The sequence below is a fragment of the Macaca mulatta genome, chromosome 2 (genome assembly GCF_049350105.2).
Source record: "Macaca mulatta isolate MMU2019108-1 chromosome 2, T2T-MMU8v2.0, whole genome shotgun sequence".
Classification (NCBI taxonomy): Eukaryota; Metazoa; Chordata; class Mammalia; order Primates; family Cercopithecidae; genus Macaca; species Macaca mulatta.
Genome location: NC_133407.1, coordinates 83,525,078 through 83,546,496, shown reverse-complemented (window position 1 = coordinate 83,546,496; position 21,419 = coordinate 83,525,078). Strand labels below are relative to the sequence as shown.

The window sequence follows — 21,419 nt, the reverse complement described above, 5'->3', positions numbered from 1 at the left end:
ACTGCTGGAAATTGTGCCTAATATAGCAGAGATTTCTATGTGGTAGCAGTGCTCAGGCTGTGTGTGCGCCTAATGGGCTTGGCGCAGTGGTGTATTTAATAATACAGAACATCGTGTCCTATTATGTCAGCCACGCATCCTCGCTAATGAAACACGATCTGCCGCCATTATATATCAAGTGGTGTCAAGTCATCCAAAAACACTCACCAAGGAAATACTGCTTATTAAATTTATCTAGAATTCTCATCCAAATTAGTGTTGCATTTTATGCAGATGGGGAAACTGAGACTGTCAAGAAGTGACACTAAGAGAGTCTTGTGCTAGGAGGAGAATCTTTTATAAAATACAATATGATTCTTAAACTTCACTGGCCATCAGATTTCTTGGGGTATGTGTTAAAAATCAATATTCTGTGCCTCCAACTCCAGAGTTTCTGACACAATAGGGGTCAGATGGCACCCAGAAATCTGACTTCACAAGAACCCTGTGTGATTTTGACATCACTGGTCTACTCTAACAAATGAGTTATAGTTGTGTTGGCCCTATACCCAGCTGAGAAGACACACACCAAGAAGTTGTGTCCTGAGCAAGATGGGAAAGGCTAAACTCTAAAGCTGAAGAACCTTGCTTTTGAACCCAGCTCATTTCTGTTTTCAATTAATTTCTCTCTCCCCAGGCACTTCAGGTGGCCTCACTGTTGAATCTTCATGGAGGTGACTTACCAAGCTCCTCATTTCTTTTTTCCCTTTCTCCCTGCCCTCCGTCCCACATTAAACCTCTGTGTTATGCCTAAGGTGACAGCCAGATGTCTGATGAATGGCCCGTGTTGAGGGGTCGTGACTGCCAGCACTTCAGTGTGTGGTGCTCCTAGGCATGCATTCCTTTTAGCAAAGGGCTCCAGAAAGTGTGGACGTTTGCCACAAGGAAGAAATCTCAAATACTAAACTTCCAGATGCCTTGGCAGTACAGTGGGGGAGGTGATTTTGGTTTGCTTCCCTCGACTCTTGGCAGGTCTCCTTGTAAAATCAACTCTGTTCCTAAGAACGCACAGGATTTCCTTTGCAGACTTGCATAGAAGTTGAAGAGGACAGAACTGACCACAAAAGGCATCAAGAGTGCCAAATTCTTGTATTCCAGCTTTGGTGGTTGGAGTGGATAGGATCAACCTGAAAAAAAGATTGGCTAACACTACTCAAATTCATTTGACCCCAATATGATACTAATCTAAATCGTAAAGCCAGCATGAGAGTTTGCAGTGGGAAGTATCTCTTTCCAAAGGGAAGCTGTTCCACCCGGGAAGGATCAGCATCGGCTGTAGGAGTTTAGAATCAGGTCACTTTTGCTCTTCTCCCAGAGGCCCTACTCCAACCCTCCTGGAGGCCAGGGTCATGCACTTTAACAAGCAAGCAGAGGGGGAATGTTTGCGAAGCCAGTGATGAGGAGGGCCAAGATGAAGCTGGCTCTATTAGGAGAAATGGTTCTGGTTCTAAATCTAGCCCTCTTACTCTAGCTATGTGTCCTTGGGCAAGATATATAAACTCTTTAGCCTCAGTATTCTGTCCTTAAAGTACGGAAGTACACTGACACATAGTAAGCACTCTGTTATTATCGTATCATTAGTGGTATTATTAGCCCTTCTGGAAAAAGTTAGAAAGCTGGACTTGATGTTGGGGTACCTCAACCTCTTTGTTGGGGTAGGAATGGAAACACTGGGAGAATTTCTTCTATGCATTTTCAAGCCACAGCGCATCTGAATTATGGGTTAGAAGCCAAATTAAGGTGTCTGTATTAAAATATTAAGGATATTATTACATCAATTTCCTCAAAAAGTTCTTAGTCTTTGTCTCTATTAGTACTTTTTAATGTGTAAAATTTAATTAGATAAAATAAAGCAAATTGTCAAATTCAATCCTATATTGTAAACTGCAAAATAACATTGCAAAGCATCATGCAGACGTTTAGGGTTAAAATTCAAGGTTTGACCTGATGAGGTGGCTCATGCCTGCAATCCCAACGGTCTGGGAGGCTGGAGCAGGCAGATGACTTGAGCCCAGGAGTTTGAGACCAGCCTGAGCAACATGGTGAAAACTTGTCTCTACAAAAGATAAAAAAAATTAGTTGGACATGATGGCTCACACCTGTGGTCTCAGCTACTCAGGAGGCTGAGGTGGGAGGATCACTTGAGCACAAGAGACAAAAGTTGCAGTGAGCCGAGATCATGCCATTGCACTCCATCCAGACTTGATGACAGAGCAAGACCCGGTCTCAAAAAAAAAAAAAAAAAGAAAAAGAAAAAAAGAATACAAAGTTGGCTTATCTTAGCATATGTTTTCCCAGGGGAAAAAAATACTATATTTTCATGACCTCTTAAACTTAGAATCAGATAAAGGGATACAGATTCATTGTTCATAAAAAGTTCAGTGTTTCTTATCACTTTATTTAAAAAATGTATTTTATTTTATTCCAGCTTTATTGAGGTATAATTGACAAATAATGTTATATAAATTATAAGTGTATATATGAGAAACGTGAAATATTTATCACAATCAAGTCAGTTAACACATCCAAGACCTCACATATTTACCTTTTGTGGTTGTGTGGTGAGAACATTTAAGATCTACTCTCTTAGCAAATTTCAAGTGTACAATACATTGTTGTTAAATTGTCATCATGCTGTACATTAGATCCCTAGAACTTACTCAACTTATAACAGAAAATTAGTACCCATTGACCAATTTCTCTCCATTTCCTTCACCCCTCAGCACTTGGCAACAACCATACCACTCTCTGTTTCTATGAGTTTGACTGTTTAAGATTCCACGTATAAGTGAGATAACAAAGTATTTATCTTTCTCCATCTCACTTATTTCACTTAGCATAATCCCCTCAAGTTTCATCCAGGTTGTTGCAGATGGCATGATTTCCTCAGGTTTTTAAGGCTGAGTAGTATTTCATTGTGTGTATTTTATTTATCTGTTCATCTGTGGATGAACACTTGAATTGTCTCCATGTCTTGTCTATTGTGGATAATGCTGCAGTGAACATGGGAGTGCAGATATCTCCTTGGGATATGTTTTTGTTTTCCTCAATTATATACCCAGAAGTAGCATTACTGGATATGAAGTATTTCTATTTTTAATTTTTGGAGGAGCCTCCATACTGTTTTCTTTTTATTATTATACTTTAAGTTCTAGGGTACATGTGCACAACGTGCAGATTTGTTACATAGGTAACATGTACCATGTTGGTTTGCCGCACCCATCAACTCATCATCTACATTAGGTATTTCGCCCAATGCTATCCCTCCCCCAGCCCCCCACCCACTGAAAGGCCCCAGTGTGTGATGTTCCCCTTCCTGTGTCCAAGTGTTTTCATTGTTCTATTCCCACCTATGAGTGAGAACATGCGGTGTTTGGTTTTCTGTCCTTGTGATAGTTTGCTGAGAATGATGGTTTCCAGCTTCATCCATGTACCTGCAAAGGACATGAACTCATCCTTTTTAATGGCTGCATAGTATTCCATGGTGTATACGTGCCACATTTTCTTAATGCAGTCTATCATTGATGGATATTTGGGTTGGTTCCAAGTCTTTGCTATTGTGAATAGTGTCGCAATAAACCTACGTGTGCAAGTGTCTTTATAGTTGCATGATTTACAGTCCTTTGGGTATATACCCAGTAGTGGGATCACTGGGTCAAATGGTATTTCTAGTTCTAGATCCTTGAGGAATCACCACACTGTCTTCCACAATGGTTGAACTAATTTATACTCCCACCAACAGTGTAAAAGCATTCCTATTTCTCCACATCCTCTCCAGCATCTGTTGTTTCCTGACTTTGTAATGATTGCCATTCTAACTGGTGTGAGATGGTATCTAACTGTGGTTTTGATTTGCATTTCTCTGATGACCGGTGATGATGAACATTTTTTCATGTGTCTGTTGGCTGCATAAATGTCTTCTTTTAAGAAGTGTCTATTCACATCCCTTGCCCACTTTTTGATGGTGTTTATGTTTTTTTCTTGTAAATTTGTTTAAGTTCTTTGTAGATTCTGGATATTAGCCCTTTGTCAGATGAGTAGATTGAAAAAAATTTCTCCCATTCTGTAGGTTTCCTGTTCACTCTGATGTTAGTTTCTTTTGCCATGCAGAAGCTCTTTAGTTTAATTAGATCCCATTTGTCTATTTGGGCTTTTGTTGCCATTGTTTTTGGTGTTTTACTTATGAAGTCTTTGCCCATGCCTACATCCTGAATGGTATTGCCTAGGTTTTCTTCTAGGGTTTTTATGGTTTTATCTCTTACATTTAAGTCTTTAATCCATCTTGAGTTAATTTTTGTATAAGGTGTAAGGAAGGGATCCAGTTTCAGCTTTCTACATATGGCTAGCCAGTTTTCCCAGCACCATTTATTAAATAGGGAATCCTTTCCGCATTCCTTGTTTTTGTCAGGTTTGTCAAAGATCAGATGGTTGTAGATGTGTGGTGTTATTTCTGAGGTCTGTCTTCTGCTGCATTGGTCTATATATCTATTTTGGTACCAGTGCCATGTTTTGGTTACTGTAGCCTTGAGTATAGTTTGAAGTCAGGTAGCGTGATGCCTCCAGCTTTGTTCTTTTTGCTTAGGATTGTCTTGGCTATGTGGGCTCTTTTTTGGTTCCATATGAACTTTAGTTTTTTCCAATTCTGTGAAGAAAGTCATTGATAGCTTGATGGGGATGGAATTGAATCTATAAATTACCTTGGGCAGTACCTCCATACTGTTTTAAATAAGGGCTATGCCAATTTATATTCCCACGAATGGTGCACAAGGATTCCCTTTTCTCTGCATCCTCACCAACACTTGTTATCTCTTACCCTGTTGATAATAGTCATTTTAACAGGTGTGAAGTGATATTGCATTGTGGTTTTGATTTGCATTTCCCTAGTAATTGGTAATGTTAAAGAGCTTCTCAACACCTTTTCATGTACCTGTTGGCCACCTGCATGTCTTCTTTGAAAAAATGTCTATGCAGGTCATTTGCCCATTTTAAAATCAGATTATTTATTTCTTGCTATTGAGTTGTATGAGTTCCTTATATATTTTGGATATTAATCCCTTGTGTATATGGTTTGAAAATGTTTTCTCCCATTCTGTAAGCCGCTTTTTCATTTTGTTGAATGTTTTATTTGCTGTGCAGAAGCTTTTTAGTTTGATGTAGTCCCACTGTTTATTTCTGCTTTGGTAGCGTGTGCTTTTCATGTCATATCCAAAAAAAGCATTGCTAAGACAAATGTCATGGAGCTTTATCCCTATGTTTTCTTTCAGTAGTTTTACAGCATTAGGTCTTACATTTAAGTCTTTAATCCATTTTAAGTTAATTTCTGTGACTGGCCTAAATCGGGGTCCAAGTTCATTCTTTTGCATGTAGATATCCAATTTTCCTAACACCATTTATTACAAAGGCTATCATTTCCTCATTGTGCATTCCTGACATCCTTGTCAAATATTACTTGATTGCATATGAGTTTTTGTTTTATGTAAAATATTTTTATTTAATCACGGAACTCTTTTGGGCACCATTTTTCCATTAGCATAGGGGTAGCTTCAGTTAATATTCTATAGCAAGGCAATAAATGTTCCATCAAGTGGAAATTCTCAAGTTCAGTTGTTGTTATTGAAAAATACTCACAGTCTTTTGCCATCAGCCCCAATGAATGCTCCACACAAAGGGATATGCAGTGAGTAATTCATCTGGACTAGCACTCCAGCTACTACCCTATACTTTGTGGGCTTAGGTGATTTTACTAGCTCCCATTTAGCATGTTTAACTAACATTTCCTAAAAGAGAAGATTTACATGCCTTCAGCTTCATAGTACTAGAAAGGGGAAACATCCCAGTCAGATGCAGTATCCGTTTTAATAAGACATTTAGGTAAAGGAGTTCAACTACCTTACTTAAAGCTTGTTTAAACATCTTAAATTTAATAATTATATTAATCTGTATGCTTTTATGTTCTGGTCCCAGGCCTTTTCTACCCCCATACCATTTTACCTTTCATGGTGAAAAAGGGTTTGTGTTCCCAGCAGGGAGTTGCATCTGTAAGACATATGAGGGACAGCAAATTTGATAAGGCTTCTGAAACAGTCCTGTGATTCTGTGGGAGGGGCACCCATGTAAAAGGGGTCCACTTAGCCCCCAAATTTACTATGACCTGGCTAATGGGTGTACTTGCTGGGAGGATATCCCAGTCATCATAAAGCCAGTCCAATGTGGCTTGCATATGAAGCATATTAACTGTTTCATCTGGGGTGGATCACTTGGTATTTTATAGGGAGAGTTGGGCAGTCCTCTTCTCAGGGCAAGCAGCTCTTACAGTGTCACTTATCCAGTTTACTAGGCTGATTGTTCTCTTAGAAATAACCTCCTATACATTTGGATTACATATACTCATTAGTGATTAGTAGTGAGCTATGAGTCTTGCATGAACCCAAACAAGCTCTTAAATCCTGTGGCATTTAAATTTAAGAATTTTGTCCTTAAAGTGGTTATTTTTACAATTCACTATAGTAAAGATTTTTTAAGAAGTCGATAATACCAATCTATGAAATGGAACAATTCTCTTATATTATATATTCTGCTTTTTAATGGTTACTTGATTTTACCCTTCCCCCATATTGACTTTTTTTTTCTTTTTTTGGTAATCACAGGGCTCAGAGTTAGCTTTTGTTGCCCTGGCCTAATTGCTCCTTTTGTTTAGTTTTATTTGTATAATTTTTACTTCATTTTAAAGCAATCATTAAATAGTTTTTAACTAGAGGAAAAAACTATTTTCCTTTTTTTAAGCAAAATCAATATCTTTGTGTTTTATAAAGTTTACCAAAAACATATTTTATGCTCCCATTATTTTAAAATTAATAATCCAAATTTCCCAGTGAAAATAAAAACCAAGGGTTTAACATGACTTTAAGATTTTAAATTACTGGAGAGAATTTTGAGATTAAATTTACCAAATTAATTTTATCACAGATTACCAAGGTTATGGGAATTAAATGACATCTGAGCTAACTTCTACCAGTCCAACGGGCACTTTTATTTTGCATATCTATTATATCTATATCTTTATATGTGTCATGTGGAAGTGATATTTCACTACCAAACTGCATGAGAGAGTTCTAATCAAGTAACTTTTAAAAAGCCACTTGATTACCACTGTATCCTATATGCTCTTAATATCCAGGTCTGCCACATAATAGGTACTCAATAATTTTTTAAAATTAATGAATGGAAATGACTGGCTAATTTTTTGTGTGTTTTTAGTAGAGATGGGGTTTCACCATGTTTGCCAGGCTGGTTTCGAACTCCTGACCTCAAGTGACCCACCTGTATCAGCCTCCTAAAGTGCTAGGATTACAGGCATGAACTACCATGCCCAGCCCCAAAGGATATTTTATTTGCTTGTTTAAAAAACAATTCCCTTTCCTACTTTAGATAATTAATAGAAGTTACAGGAGCCAACAAAAGGTGAAGGAGAGAGCTATTATCCAAGACCTTTTCTAAAAGAAAGAGTTGAATTTTTGAGATGTCAATCTGAAGAATGTCAGAGATAGGTCATAGAATTTAAAAATTAAAAACTTCTTGCATTAAGAATAAGTCAATGTTTGTAATAAAATCTTGTTTTAACTAATTAGTTTTGTATTAGTGTATTTTTTAATATTAAATACCCATCTCTAGAAAGTTTCTTCTTAATCATAGCCAACTGAATTATACAATCCCTTTTTAAAAAAATATTTCTTTTTACTAAACTAATTATGACTTACATAGACCATTCACAACATGCTTAGACTTTCTGTTTTGTCCTAAATATCCCTCTTTCTTGAAAAACAAGGCCATTTTATTTTAGGACAAAAATTCATATGTGGGTTTATTTCTGAGCTCTATGTCCTGTTTCATTGGTCTATTGTGTTTTTATGCTAGTACCATACTGTTTTGATTGCTATAGCTTTGTAATATAGTCTAAAATCAAACTGTGATATCTCCAGCTCTATTCTTTCTCAAGATTGCTTTGGCTATGTGTGGTCTTTTGTAGATCTATGCACATTTAGGATTATGTGTTCTATTTCTGTGAAAAATGCCATTGAACTTTTGATAGGAATTGCCCTGAGTCTATAGATTGTTTTGGGTAGAATGGACATTTTAACAACATTAAATCTCCTGATTTATGATTATAGGATACCTTTTTATTTAGTTGTGTGTTCAATTTCTTTCATTAATATTTTATAGTTTTTAGTATACAGATCTTTCACATTCTTGCTTAAATTTATCTTAAATATTTTATTCTTTTTGATGCTGCTGTAAATAGGATTGTTTGTTGTTAATGTATAGAAACATAGCTGGTTTTTGTATGTTGAACTTGCATCCTGCAGCTTTACTGAATGTATCCTTTCTAACATTTTTTTAATGGAATCATTAGGGTATCTATATATAAGGTCATGTCATCTGCAAACACAGTCAGTTTTGCTTTTTTCTTTATGATTTGGATTTTTAAAATTTCTTTTTCTTGCCCAATTGCTCTGGCTAGGACTTCCGGTACTAGTTGAATAGAAGTAGTGAGAGTGGGCACCCTTGTCTTGTTCCTATGAACAATTTTCAAAATTTTGGATTGGCATAAAAATTGGCTGGTGCTACCTACAGCCATAACTTCAGTTATAATGTCAAGATATTTCCATTTATTAATTCAAAAACAATTGTTCAGTACCTATTATGTGCCAGACCTGCATATCTAGAGCATATAGGATACAGTGGTAAATAACAGAGAAATATCAACTATTCACATATCAAACTTTCCATTTTAGCGTACAGGGTGGAACAAGAACCTGCTCCCCCTTTGTTGAAACTTAAGTTTATGTGTCCATTCTGGATAAGTCTTGCAGAAAGTTTGATGAACACTGTCAAGGATGTACAGAGCAGGGTAAAGCTTAGGCACAGGTCGAGGGCTTGAAGTGTCAGGTGGTACTCTTCATAGTGTGGTATGTCCACATAGGCTAATGGGAATTTTGCATATGGATAAGGAAAGGTAACTGCATATCCAAGGTAATTAGTCCCTGCAATCCCTGAAAATGAATAGAAGCAATATGGGCCCAGGAGAGCAGATTCCAAGGCTACTGCAAAATGGAGTGGACATTCCATAATGCTCAGAATCCAAAGGTGAAAGTAGCTTCCCACTGAAAATAAAGCAAGAATAAATTGTTACTGTGGAGACAAAATATTTCAAAACCTTCTTAGCAATATGAAGAAAAAAAAAGAGATGCTGGCTATGAATCTCTCCTATTGGAAAATGAGGGAGAAATCGATCACGACCTTCTCTTTATATTTTCATTTTCCCTTGAATATGTCCCTTGTATTTTCATTTTCTTTTCTTTTTTTTTTTTTTCACTTTTTATTTTAAGTACCAGGATACATGTGCAGGATGTGCAGGATGTGCAGGTTTGTTACACAGGTTAATGTGTGCCACAGCGATTTGCTGCACAGATCAACCTATCACGTAGGTATTAAGCCCAGCACCCATTAGCTATTCTTTCTGATGCTCTCCCTCCTGCAGTCCTTCGTTTTCAATCTACACCACAGGAGAATAATATATCAGCCAACTGGGGCAAAAGTTAAATTAGTTCAATTCAACAAACATTTATTTATATATTTCCCATCACATGGAGGCAACTAGTCTGGGTTGGGAAAAACAAAGATGAGTGAACAAAATCCCTGCTCAAGGTTCTTGCTATTCAGCTACTCAGGATGTGGTCCATCCAGTAGCACTGACATCCCCTGGGAGCCTGGCAGACATGCAGAATCTCAGGCCTCACCCAGATCTACTGAATCAGAATCTGCATTTTAACCAAATCTCTAGTTGATTTACATATACATTTAAGTTTGAGAAGCCCTGCATTAACCATGGCAATAAAATCTATAATCAGATAATGTAGTCTTTCTGTATCATGGGATTATCTGGTTTTATGCAGTTGAAATGCAAGATAGCATAGACTTTTCATCCTTTTTTAGAAGGAGAGGTACCAAGAAGATTGGAAAGAGATATCAGATTAAGGAGTTGAGAATTAAAAATATATTACTAAAAGCAGAGAAACCTATAGATCCATTTCTTCAAAATGAAATTTAGGAGCACTAGCACTGGCTCCATCCTCCCCAAATACAATAATCATCACAGGAACTTGTAGAAAATATTTGGAGCAGGGATCAGATAAAAATTATTCAGGGCTGGGCGCAGTGGCTAATGCCTGTAATCCCAGCACTTTGGGAGACTGAGGTGGGTGGATCATCTGAGGTCAGGAGTTCAAGACCAGCCTGGCCAACATGGCGAAAGCCTGTCTGTACTAGAAATATAAAAATTAGCTGGGCATGGTGGTGTGCACCTGTACTCCCAGCTACTTGGGAGGCTGAGGCAGGAGAATCACTTGAACCTGGGAGGCGGAAGTTGTAGTGAGCCGAGATCATGCTACTGCACTCCAGCCTGGGTGACAGAGTAAAACTCCGTCTCCAAAAAAAAAAAATTCATTTAAAACAGAGTTTATTACTGAAATCCATTGTAGCATGGCATCAATTAGACCAAATTCAATTCTAATTGGATGTCATATTTTTTTACGTTCCATCCTGAACTTAATAGTGATTTGACTTTCAAAGCCACTCTACCATCCTATTTGGCATCTGTATATTTACCAGGTACCTCTGGGTCCACTCTCTGTCAGCCAACAGTAGAAGCACACCAGTTGTGATGGCCTGCGACAAGAAAATGCAAAAATAAACATCCACCACAGAAGGTGCCTCTGGAAAGAATTCAATCTGTCTCACAGTTTGACAACTTCATCACGAACTTGAAGGAACAGCAAACGACTCAGTGGATTGATGGCTCTGATTTCCTCCTCATCCATGGAAAAAAACTGTGATGATGAGGAAAGTAAGCCTTTAGTGTCATAAAGGCATGATTCATACAAGCTCATTTTTTGATTCTCTATGTTGCCTTTGCCATCAGAATCACCCCCTCCACTACTGTGAGGTGTCACCACGATAATGGTTTGGTTTTATAACACTTGCCATATGTTTTATTTGATTAATTGTCTTTTGTTCACCTTTCACACAAACTGATGAAACTGTAAATGGAAGGAACCAGAATGGAAACTTGTCACAAAACCCTGAAGCGACTTGCTCTTTTGCTATTTGCTTTCTTTTGAGACTCCACAGCCTCAGCCTGCTGGTAGGATCCAAATATACGATCCCCTTTTCTCAAATAACAAAGATTATCATTAGAATGAATGCATGATGTGGCATTTATTGTTCTGGGTACAGTGGTGTCCAGCCTTTCAAAAGAGAGTTTTTCTTTATAGTCTCTGTTGAAGGAAAAAGGCCCAAAGTGTGGAATGAAAATAGTTAAACAAAAGAGGGAATAGTGTCACCAGAATTTAGCAGTAGATAATGGGAAAAAAAATATTCCTGGGCTCTTTGATTCAGCAACAGGTCTCATGGAGGAGACCTTTGTGGTCACTGAGACTGGAAATAACTTATTCTTAATCCTGTGTATCATTTGTTCTTGGTTAATGACTCTTTTGAGGTTGAGAGAGAAAGAGGAAGAGATGTGCCTAAAATAAGATATAGAATATGGACAGCTCCAAATATAGTACAAGTTAGCTTTTGACAGAGAAATAAGCATGACTATATGTACACAATCTACAAAGTTAAGGAGGAAAAAAAAATCAGCATTTTTACCAACATGGTTTTGTGGTATGCTGCTTTTGTAGCAGCTGGATCTGGCATATTTACTGTTTTGAGACTTAGCTTTTTCATTTTCCTGGCATATTTTATTTTGAATGTTGGATTTAGAGAATTTGAGAGACAGGGAAACACACACACACACACACACACACACACACACACACACACACACACACTTCTCATGTAGCTGAGCCTTCAATTCCAGACTTGGCATCGCCATACCATAAAATTCCCAGGGATAAAAACAGAACCATCTGTAGTCAAAAGAGGTTCCTGGCTTGATTCTGCAAGAGGAAAGTTTCCAAGGGACCCTATGGAGGGTGAGCCAGCATAAATAATACAAGAAAACAAAAGAATTATTAAGAGCAACTGTAACACCGGTGCTGTGGGGTAAGCCTGGGGCTTTCTCTGCTTTGGGAAGCATGGCCCTCAATTGACACATCACTGCTCTGTAAGACAGAGAAACACTGAAGCCAGATAAGCAAGGGAGACAGGCTCATGCCCCTCTGCTGGTTTAACTCTGAGTAGATAGCTGACATTATCAGATGCTGAGATTCCAGGTTGCCTTAACTACTTTGGCATGAGCTGTTTCTTTCCTTTCAAAAAGTTGAAAAATACTGCAGAATTTCAGTTGCCTGTTATTTTTGTAGCTGCCAGCTTGAATTTTGCTTTGTTTACATAAAACTTTGAAAAAGATCTTTCATGGAGTAGGCTGAGTATGAATGCCTTCAGTAACTTGTTAAATCTACCCTGCAAATGGAAAGGTGGCTCAAGAGGTTAGCGCACCCATCTTTATTGGTGCTCCCCACCAGACATGGGAGATAGAATAGAGCTATTTTCCCCAAGATGCACAGATTTCCCCTTTTCTTTCTTCCATTTCTTTTTGAAAATTACATTTTTAGATACAGAGGAGAAAAGAATGAAAAAGGAAGAGATTTGAGGGTAGGCAGGACAAGTCAAGGGGAAGAGAAAATGTGTGAGAGGGAGAGTCTGAAGGGGAATAGTTGGCTGAAGAGGAGGCCAGGTTGTGAGGAAGGGGAGAGTGGAGGCTGTGCCCAGCAGTGAGTGGGGAAAGAAGAGAGGGCCTCCATCCTGCACTCGCCTCCCTCAGCTCTCCTTGACATGCTGCTGCCTTGCTTTCTGGGCACATCCAGGGGTATCAGTTGGGTTTTGCAACAATTGCTGCTAACACTTTGATTGCATGATAATTATGAACTCTCCCACTAAATCTTTAAATTGCCTAAGTAGAGGCAATTGCCTAAGTTCCCAGAAGTAGATGAATTGAAGGAATCAGGGAGCCCTCACAATAGAAATAGAAACTTTTAGAGGTATCATTTAATATGGGATAATTTATTCACTTACAAGCATCTGTTACGAGTCTACTGCAAACAAGCAATTTGCTAGGTACTATGCTGATAAAGTAATAATAAATGTTTACATGTATTGAGTGAGTGTTTAATATATGTTGAACATGTCACACATGCTAACTCATTTAATCCTCACAATGACCTTATCATGTAGATATCCTCCCACTTTTAAAATGAGGCACAGAAAGGCTAAATAAGATGAGCAAGATCCCGAAATAGTAATTGTACAAATAGTAGTTTTGACTGTCACTGGAATCTACAGTTTGGGTGTAAAAATAGTGCACATAAGAGAATGGCTACAACACTAGGCAAGAAGGATGAATGTTTTCTACATGAGAAGAGCCCAGGGATAAGGTATCACTTACAAGGGAAACATCGATGATGAAGGCACTATGGAGAAATAGGATCTGAAGTCGGTTTAAGGATGGATGTGATTTCAATGGGAGGTGACAGAGGGAGGGCAGCCTAGGCTGTGGGAGCAGCGTGTGCAAAGGTGGGGAAGTGGCTGTCATGCTTAGGGAGCAGTGAGTGAGGAGTCCACACTGAAAGGAGGGTCAGTTCTTGGCAGAGACGAGTAGAAAACGAGGATTGAAAGCCAGGTAATACCGGAGTTAGGAGGACCTCACAATGCAGGCTAGCCCATCTGAACTTTGTTTAGGGACAATGAAGCAACATGAAAGCTTTTTGAAGGAGCTGTAGCCTGACTACTGAAGGGGTTTAGAAAGATGAGCCAGTTGTGTGCACGCGAGATTGGAATAAAGGGAGGCCTAGAAGTCTCTGTAGAACCCTGGTCTTCAGATTTATTTTTTCAGCTCTTGCCACAATAACTAATACATTTCATGTCATAGTTATAAATATTTTTATGATGCATAATGAGGGTTACATATTATTTTGGTCAGATATAAAAAATGTGATGCATTCTTATACTATCTATTCCATTCCATTCCATTCCACTACACTCCACGCCATGCCACGCCACTCCACTCCACTGCATTCCATTCCATTCCATTCCATTCCATTCTATTCTATTCTATTCTATTCTATTCTATTCTATTCTATTCTATTCTATTCTACTCTACTCTATTCTATGCATTTATTGTAAATGCTGCTAGCTACTCAATAGATTTATTTTATAATTCATTAATGGATAGATTCCCACAGTTTGACTATCAAAGTTACCTAGGCATAAAATCTGAGTAGTGATGGGAAGTGGTGAGGGGAGGGTGGTATACAGTGAGAAGGAAAAAGAAGGAATGCGTAGGGATACGCCTTGTAGGAAAAATTAAAGTTACATGGCAACTGATTGGAGTGGGGCTGATGTTGGGCTGCTTTAGGGCATTGCTGCCTGCAGTGTGGTCCTAGGACCAGCAGCATGGGCATCCTCTAGTAACTTGTTAGACATGCAGACTCTCAGACCCCACCCCAGACCTGCTGAATTAGAACCTGCATTTCATCAAGATCTCCTAATGATTTGTATGCACGTTACAGTTTGAGAAGGGCTAGTTTAGAGGAACAGGTTGAGTCAAAATCACTCCTGTGTTTGAAATTGAGTTACCAAGACAACGACAGGGAAGTTGAAGAAGAAAAAAAATGGTTTTGGTGACAAGATGATTAATTTGGTTTTAGACAAACTGGCCTTAAAGCAGCTTTGGATATCTAAGTGGAAAAATGGACCATTGACATAGATTCTTTGCTTGATCAAACTGTAGTCAGGTTCCTGAACCTTCTCCCAGGCCCATCTGTGTACTTCCTTGTAAAATCCAGTTTGAGCACAAGAACCCTGCTGAGTCAGTTTAGCAAGAATCCCCCCCAGCCTTGATAACTGATCACCCTCTATAACTAGTTAGATTTCTCCTCCTCCCCAATCCCCAAAGTGATGTCTGATCACCCTGGCCTGTCTTCAGCAAGAAAACTGTTAGGTCCGTATAGCCACAATCCCCCTTGTCCCTGATATTTCCTGTTAGTAATTTTCCATCCACTGACTTTCACCCTGCTTCTCAGCTATAAATTCCCATTTGCTCATGCTGTATTTGGACTTGAACTTTGTTCTATATTGATGTCTCTTTTTCCCTATTGCAATAATCCTGAATAAAATTTGCTTTTATTGCTTTAACTAACTGTCCAGCTCTGGTTTTTCTTTGACACCATCAGGCAGTTGGAAGTCATGCAACTGTGGAAGCTGTAACAGACGTGCATGGTCATGTAATCAAGCCGCTTCTCTAACCGTCGAGGAAGGGGCAGAACTTCCGCTGAGGAAGACTGCAAAACTAAGTCTAGTGTGACCTTTCTCCCAAATTCCCTTCTCTAAGCAGGGCTCTGGGTGTAGCGCTGTGCTTGCCATTGGCCAAGTCACTGGGCTCTCCAGTCCTCAGGGCCTGTGTTTAAACTCATTGTACTCCAGTCTTTTCATCAGAACTTGTTCTACAAGCCATGTTTTCTAGAATTAATAGAGCTCATTCCTTAAGGTACTATGATCTCCTCACTGAATACTTTCTAGCAGCTGATGCTTTTAAATAACCTACCTCCAAAATTCTAGGAAAATTGCTTGTCATATAAATGTCAAAATGGAACTAGGGAGTCTGAGGACAAATCTATATGAAGTACTTAGAGAGTCTTGAATGAAAGGCTTTGAAAAGTACTGTATCATATGCAAAAATCTCTCTCTTACAAGTCTCCAAGGAAATATGGAGTCATCGGCAAAAGGAAATGTCGATATGGTTGAAATGTACAAATCTTGTCACTGGAGGAAGACATACTTTGGAGGCAAGTTAAGAAGTGATTGGTAAGGAAGGTTGTGGAATGAGTCAGAGACCATTTGAAGTTCACCCTGATCAGGCAGAACCATGGTTCAGTAGGAAACTCACTAGGAAAAAAAAAAAAAGTTGGTTCAAATTTAGACATTATTGAAATACTGAGCATTTGTATTACTTTCCTTCGCATGAGGATTTTTTCCTGCCCTAGTATAATATAAACACCACCCTGACCTTTAGTCCTTGCAACCTAATTGGTATGCAACTGTATAAGAAATTTTGTACCAACGGAATGGAGGGCATGAGATTCATTCACTCATTCAACAATATTTATTGAACAATATTTATTGAACACATAGTATGTAATTCCCTTTGTTCCAAGTTCTTCACATACGGCAGTAAACATTATAGAAAAAACAATCCCTGCCCTTCTACAATATACATTTGTTAGAGGAGAGGGGAATGCACAAACAATAAATTTAAAAAATTATATAGTATCTTATATGCTAATAAGTGCTACGGGAAAAAAATAGAGCAGGGTATCAGAGATTGGGAACACCGGTTGGGGTCAAGGAATTACAACTGCAAACAGTGTAATGGGAGCAAACCGTTGTAAAAAAAAGTGATGTTTGATAAAGAATTAATCAAGAATTGAAGGAGGCTAGAGAGTGAGCCAAGTTCAGGAAGAGGCCTTAGGCAGAGGTCCTGAGGCAGAAACACATCATGGCGTGTTTGAAAACTGCAAGGAGCCAGTGTGATGGGAGAGAAGTGAGCTAAGGGAAGAGTGGTAGGAGATGAAGTCCAGGAAGTTAACAGGATGGAGAACTCAGCAGGTTACGAGGGAATAGGATAGGAAAGTGAGGCGGGTGACACAGGATTAAGAACAAAGGGCTTGAGCACAGAGAAGGCACAAATGAAAGGCATGGTATTAACTAGCATTTGAGGAGGGCTTTAAAATTGCAAAGCTCTTTATTACACAATCTTTGTTTAAATTGTGTTAATTCTCATTGTGCATCTTAGGGTTAGACAGTTTTACATGTGGGCTCTTTTTATCTGTGAAATTCCCCATTTTACAGATAAAGGGAATGAGGAACTGGCTGGCAGAGGGTCCTACTTTTGACCTCCTACCAAGAACATCAAAGTCAGGACTTGAAAACAGGTCCGCTTCTCTAAATCCTTTATCTCTGACTCCATTTCCTGATGCTGCCACCTCTGAAATCAAATAGTCAGTCACCAATTAACTAGGTGCTGGAGACATATCATATCATTTCTCTGGGCCTAACTGGTAAAAATAGATGTTTGACCTAGAACATGATTACATTCAATCAAAATCACCAATATTTGTTGAATGTATTATGTTAGAGTCTGCAAGGATAGGCAAAGAGCTGTAACAAAAGAATGTAGGGTTGAACTCTAATCATGATATTGTTAAACTTTGTGAAATTAGACTTTGAAATAGAAAATATCAGAATATGTTTCACATAGAGGGTAAGTACTATTTTGAGAAACTTTTGTTTTACAGATATATAAACATCTACTATACATATATATGCATAATAGATGTCTATTATAAACATCTACTATACGTATCTATTTATCTAGAGAGAAGAATGTAGATGTATTTATGTACATTCTGGGTCCTCACCTACAATATTTTTCTGACTCTGAGTCACCAAAAAAAATTTTGGAAGCTGCTTCAATAAATGTAACTGCCATCTCTGCATTCCTGTAGAACTTTAACAAATATTTCTTTGAATGAATTATGGTTTCAGGCAGGTGTTGAAGAAAAGAAGAGAAGATCACGATTGGGGTGATAGATACAAAAGCATGTATTGAAAAAGAAAAAAACTGAGAAAGAGAAACATAACCCTATGCTTTCCTCATTCCATCCACTCTCCCATCATCCCACTGGCCTCCATCTATCTACACACATTCATCAAACCCCACTAGACTAAGTTCCTTTAAGATGAAGACCTTGTTGGATCCTTCATTGTAACTCAAGGACATAGTGGGCTATTCATAAATATTTATCTAATAAGTAGATTAAAACTTATATTTCCTGAGGACTAGTTTTTAGGTGGTATCCCAGTTAAAGTTTTAACTTTTTAAAGATTTAAGATACTCTCTCACACAAGAGTGACTACATTTTGTTTGTTTGTTTGTTTGTTTTGAGACGGAGTCTTGCTCTGTCGCCCAGGCTAGAGTGCAGTGGTGTGATCTCCGCTCACTGCAACCTCTGCCTCCTAGGTTCATGTGATTCTCCTGCCTCAGTCTCCTGAGTAGCTGGGATTACAGGTGCGTGCCACCACACCCAGCTAATTTTTGTATTTTTTAGTAGAGAGGGGGTTTCACCATGTTGGTCAGGCTGGTCTCGAACTCCTGACCTCGTGATCCACACCACCCCCCAGCTTCCTAAAGTACTGGGATTACAGGCATGAGCCACCATGCCCGGCCAAGTCGCTACATTTTAATAGAAGACTCCTTAAGATCAAAAAGCTTCAAAATTGCATTCTCCAGTCTCCAGTGGTGTCAGGCATCACAGGAATCAATGAGAGAAGGATTTGTTGGACAGGTGCGTCTCTGTAACTTGTCTTAAATCATACCAGCATGGAAGCCAGTTACTCTTAAGACTAGATGTGCTTATTTTTTTTTTTTCGGTTGGAGAGCTAAGGAACCAGGCCAATTGTTTATGTGTGCAACGATTCAATGAGCACACACGGAGTACTACTACTTAGTGTCAGACACTGTACTTGGCACACGTACTTTCCTAGTGAATTTTTAAGTCCATCTTGAATTACTGAATTATTTGAGTTATTTTCAAATAATTGAAAATTATTGAGCTATTTTCAGTTCAAACAGTTGCATGCAAGAGAAAGGTGGAAAAATAAATATTTGGAGTTTGTAAATTTTGGGGCCATGTACATCTTAGTGTTTGCAATGAAAGCATTAGTTTGAAAGTTATTTTACTTTGTTCTCTATTTTAAAATTACGTTTCAAGGTTTATGTTTTTTCTAAATTCAAATTTCAAAAGATTCTAATTTCTTAGCAATCAAGATAACAGGATTAAAATAAAATAACTTTTTAAGAATTTCTTGAGCAGCATGTCATTAAAGATACATAATATACATGTATACATGATAAAATAATATGACAATTTTTATACTTAAAAAATGCAATTAATAGAAATCAATGTTCCAAGGCGGATTCTGATTTTTTGTGGAATTTTGACTTCTTTGTATTGTTAGAACAATTTAAAAGGACATACATGTTCTTCTGTTTCCCCTTTCCCTCCCACCTTCCTTTATTTTCTCAATACATTTCATAAACTATTTTCATACCAAAGCTCCATTCCAGATGGGACAAGCAATCCGAACACTCCATCCCGTGAACCAAGGCTTGTAAGAAAAGACAGGGAAGAAAGCAATAACTCCAGAGCAGACACTGAGGCTCCCCAGAGTGACGAGAATCCGGCCAGCAGCCTGGTAGAGGCCCTTCATTTTCCTCGGTGGCTGGGGGCCTTGGTCTCAAAGATGTTTTGTTACCAAAACATGAGAGTATGACAGGCCTCAGTAAATAGAAGTTTCTTAGAGACAGTAGCCACGACACATATGAACTGTTGATCTACTTGGAAACAAGATTCTATTTGTTTTACCAAAGATGAAATGTACTCAAATAATCCTTGGCATAAATTTGACACAATAAATTCTAATAACAATTTATTTAAGAGAAAGAGAGAGAAAAAAATTATTCCTTGCTTTGGATTGCTGCCTTGATTCCCTTCATTCTGCCCTGTCCTGGGGAGTGACCACTTCCTGGCTTAATCAGATTCAAAGGCTTGCTGACTGAGCTAATTGTTTCTCATCTCAACCTGTCTAGTGGTTCCAGCATAAAGCCAACATCCTTTGTGTACAATAGATCCACATTCCCAGCACAATTTCCCACAAAACAAAGTAAAAATAAGCACCCTGATCACTTTTCATTATATTTAATTTAAATGATTTCAAGCAAAAGCAAGACCTTCACCTCCTTTCAAAGTTTAATTCCACTACAATTCTTTTTGATAAAGATTTTTGATATGGATTCATTCCCAAATGGACATGAACTTTATTATGGAGCTTTGCATTGTTTTCACTAAACCAGTTGCACTTTATTTTATTATTAATCTAATTTTCAAATAAAGTATGCTGATGGAAATCTATGCATTTATAAAATAAAATAAACTTTGAGGAGTAATTTATCAGTTGAATAAAATGCTGATCCCCATTCTTTCTTGAATCATAATTCTGATTTGAGATATTGAACTTAGGTACATTTAGGCAGTTACAAGTCATCTCTTACTTTTTCATGCATTTGACAAAATGGTGTTATTTAATTTTGACTGATTGGATATATGTAGATGTCTGTTTCAAGACAATATCTTAAAAACACAGGTCAGTTTCTGAAGCTATCTGAATAATTTTCCTATTTAACATTAATGCATTTTTTCTTTTTACTGAAATAAAATGATGAAAGACAATTTTATGAATGTAAATATGGTGGTTTAGGACATCAATTTTGAGTCAGATGGAGCCATGACCTGATTCTGGTTCCACTCTCTACCAGGTTTGTGTCCTTGAGCAAGGGCAAGTTACTTAACTTTTCTAGGTCTGTCTCTTCATGTGCGAAATGGGAATAAAAATTAGTGTTTATCTCACCAGGGATTTGGTTGAGAGGATTAAATGAGCCAAAATCAGAAATGCCTAGCCCGGAGTTTAGCATAACAAAGGTGTTCAGAAAGTTACTCTTGTTACATTGGGATATTCCACCTTTGGGGTCCTTGCATCAGGGGACAAAGGTGCAGTCACTGTTGGTTTTTTTAAAATTCATCATCTTATAAGCATTATGTTGAACTCTTTCTGAACAATTTGGTAAAAACTCCCAAAGGACCGTCCCATGTGTGGTGGAAAGAGAAGCTTCTCTCTGATTCTCTGCTTTTTTTCTTTCTGCCTTTCTATCTTTAATAGCCATTCCACAGTTTGACCCAGATTTTGAAGCAGTTGCATTCCTGGATATACAGAATCCAGGAAACCAGCTCATGCTTTCTGGTACAGCTGCTATTTCCTATCTCCGCTCAACACTGTCGGCTATATTCTCTGATTTTTTTTTCTAACACCACTAGATAAATTTCACAAGGGCAGAGACCTTGCAAGTCTTCTACATCCTTTAAATATATGAGATATCCGCAACATCTACAACCCTGTCTGCAACACAGCAGATACATATGGTAATAAGTATTTGTTGAATTAGTTGATTAATACATTAAACTTTCCCCTTTGTGTTTGGGCTCCCCTGTCCCCCTAAAGCTGCACAAGTATAGATCCATGTGAATCCACCACCGTCAATGAGTGTTGATGCTAGTTTGTTCCATTGATATGGGGGGAAGGGGTCGAGAGTGAAGAAAGACTTGTTTGTATTAGTATTCGGTTTGAGCTGTTTTGACTTTTTCCTTTACTTTTTATCTCAAGGTTATAGATAGATGGCATGTCAATATGCTGCGGGTCAGATCACT

The 21,419-nt window shown here is 38.1% G+C and overlaps 1 protein-coding gene across 1 annotated transcript; it reads right to left on the bottom strand.

The window, feature by feature from the left end:
- Positions 1-3,360: 3,360 nt before the first annotated feature.
- On the bottom strand, positions 3,361-19,368 carry TMEM212 (transmembrane protein 212). The gene is given in 5 exon segments (XM_015131607.3): positions 3,361-6,075; positions 8,878-9,179; positions 9,182-9,200; positions 10,705-10,764; positions 19,210-19,368. Coding segments are annotated over 5 exon segments (582 nt in total). The 3' UTR covers positions 3,361-6,033.
- Positions 19,369-21,419: the final 2,051 nt, after the last annotated feature.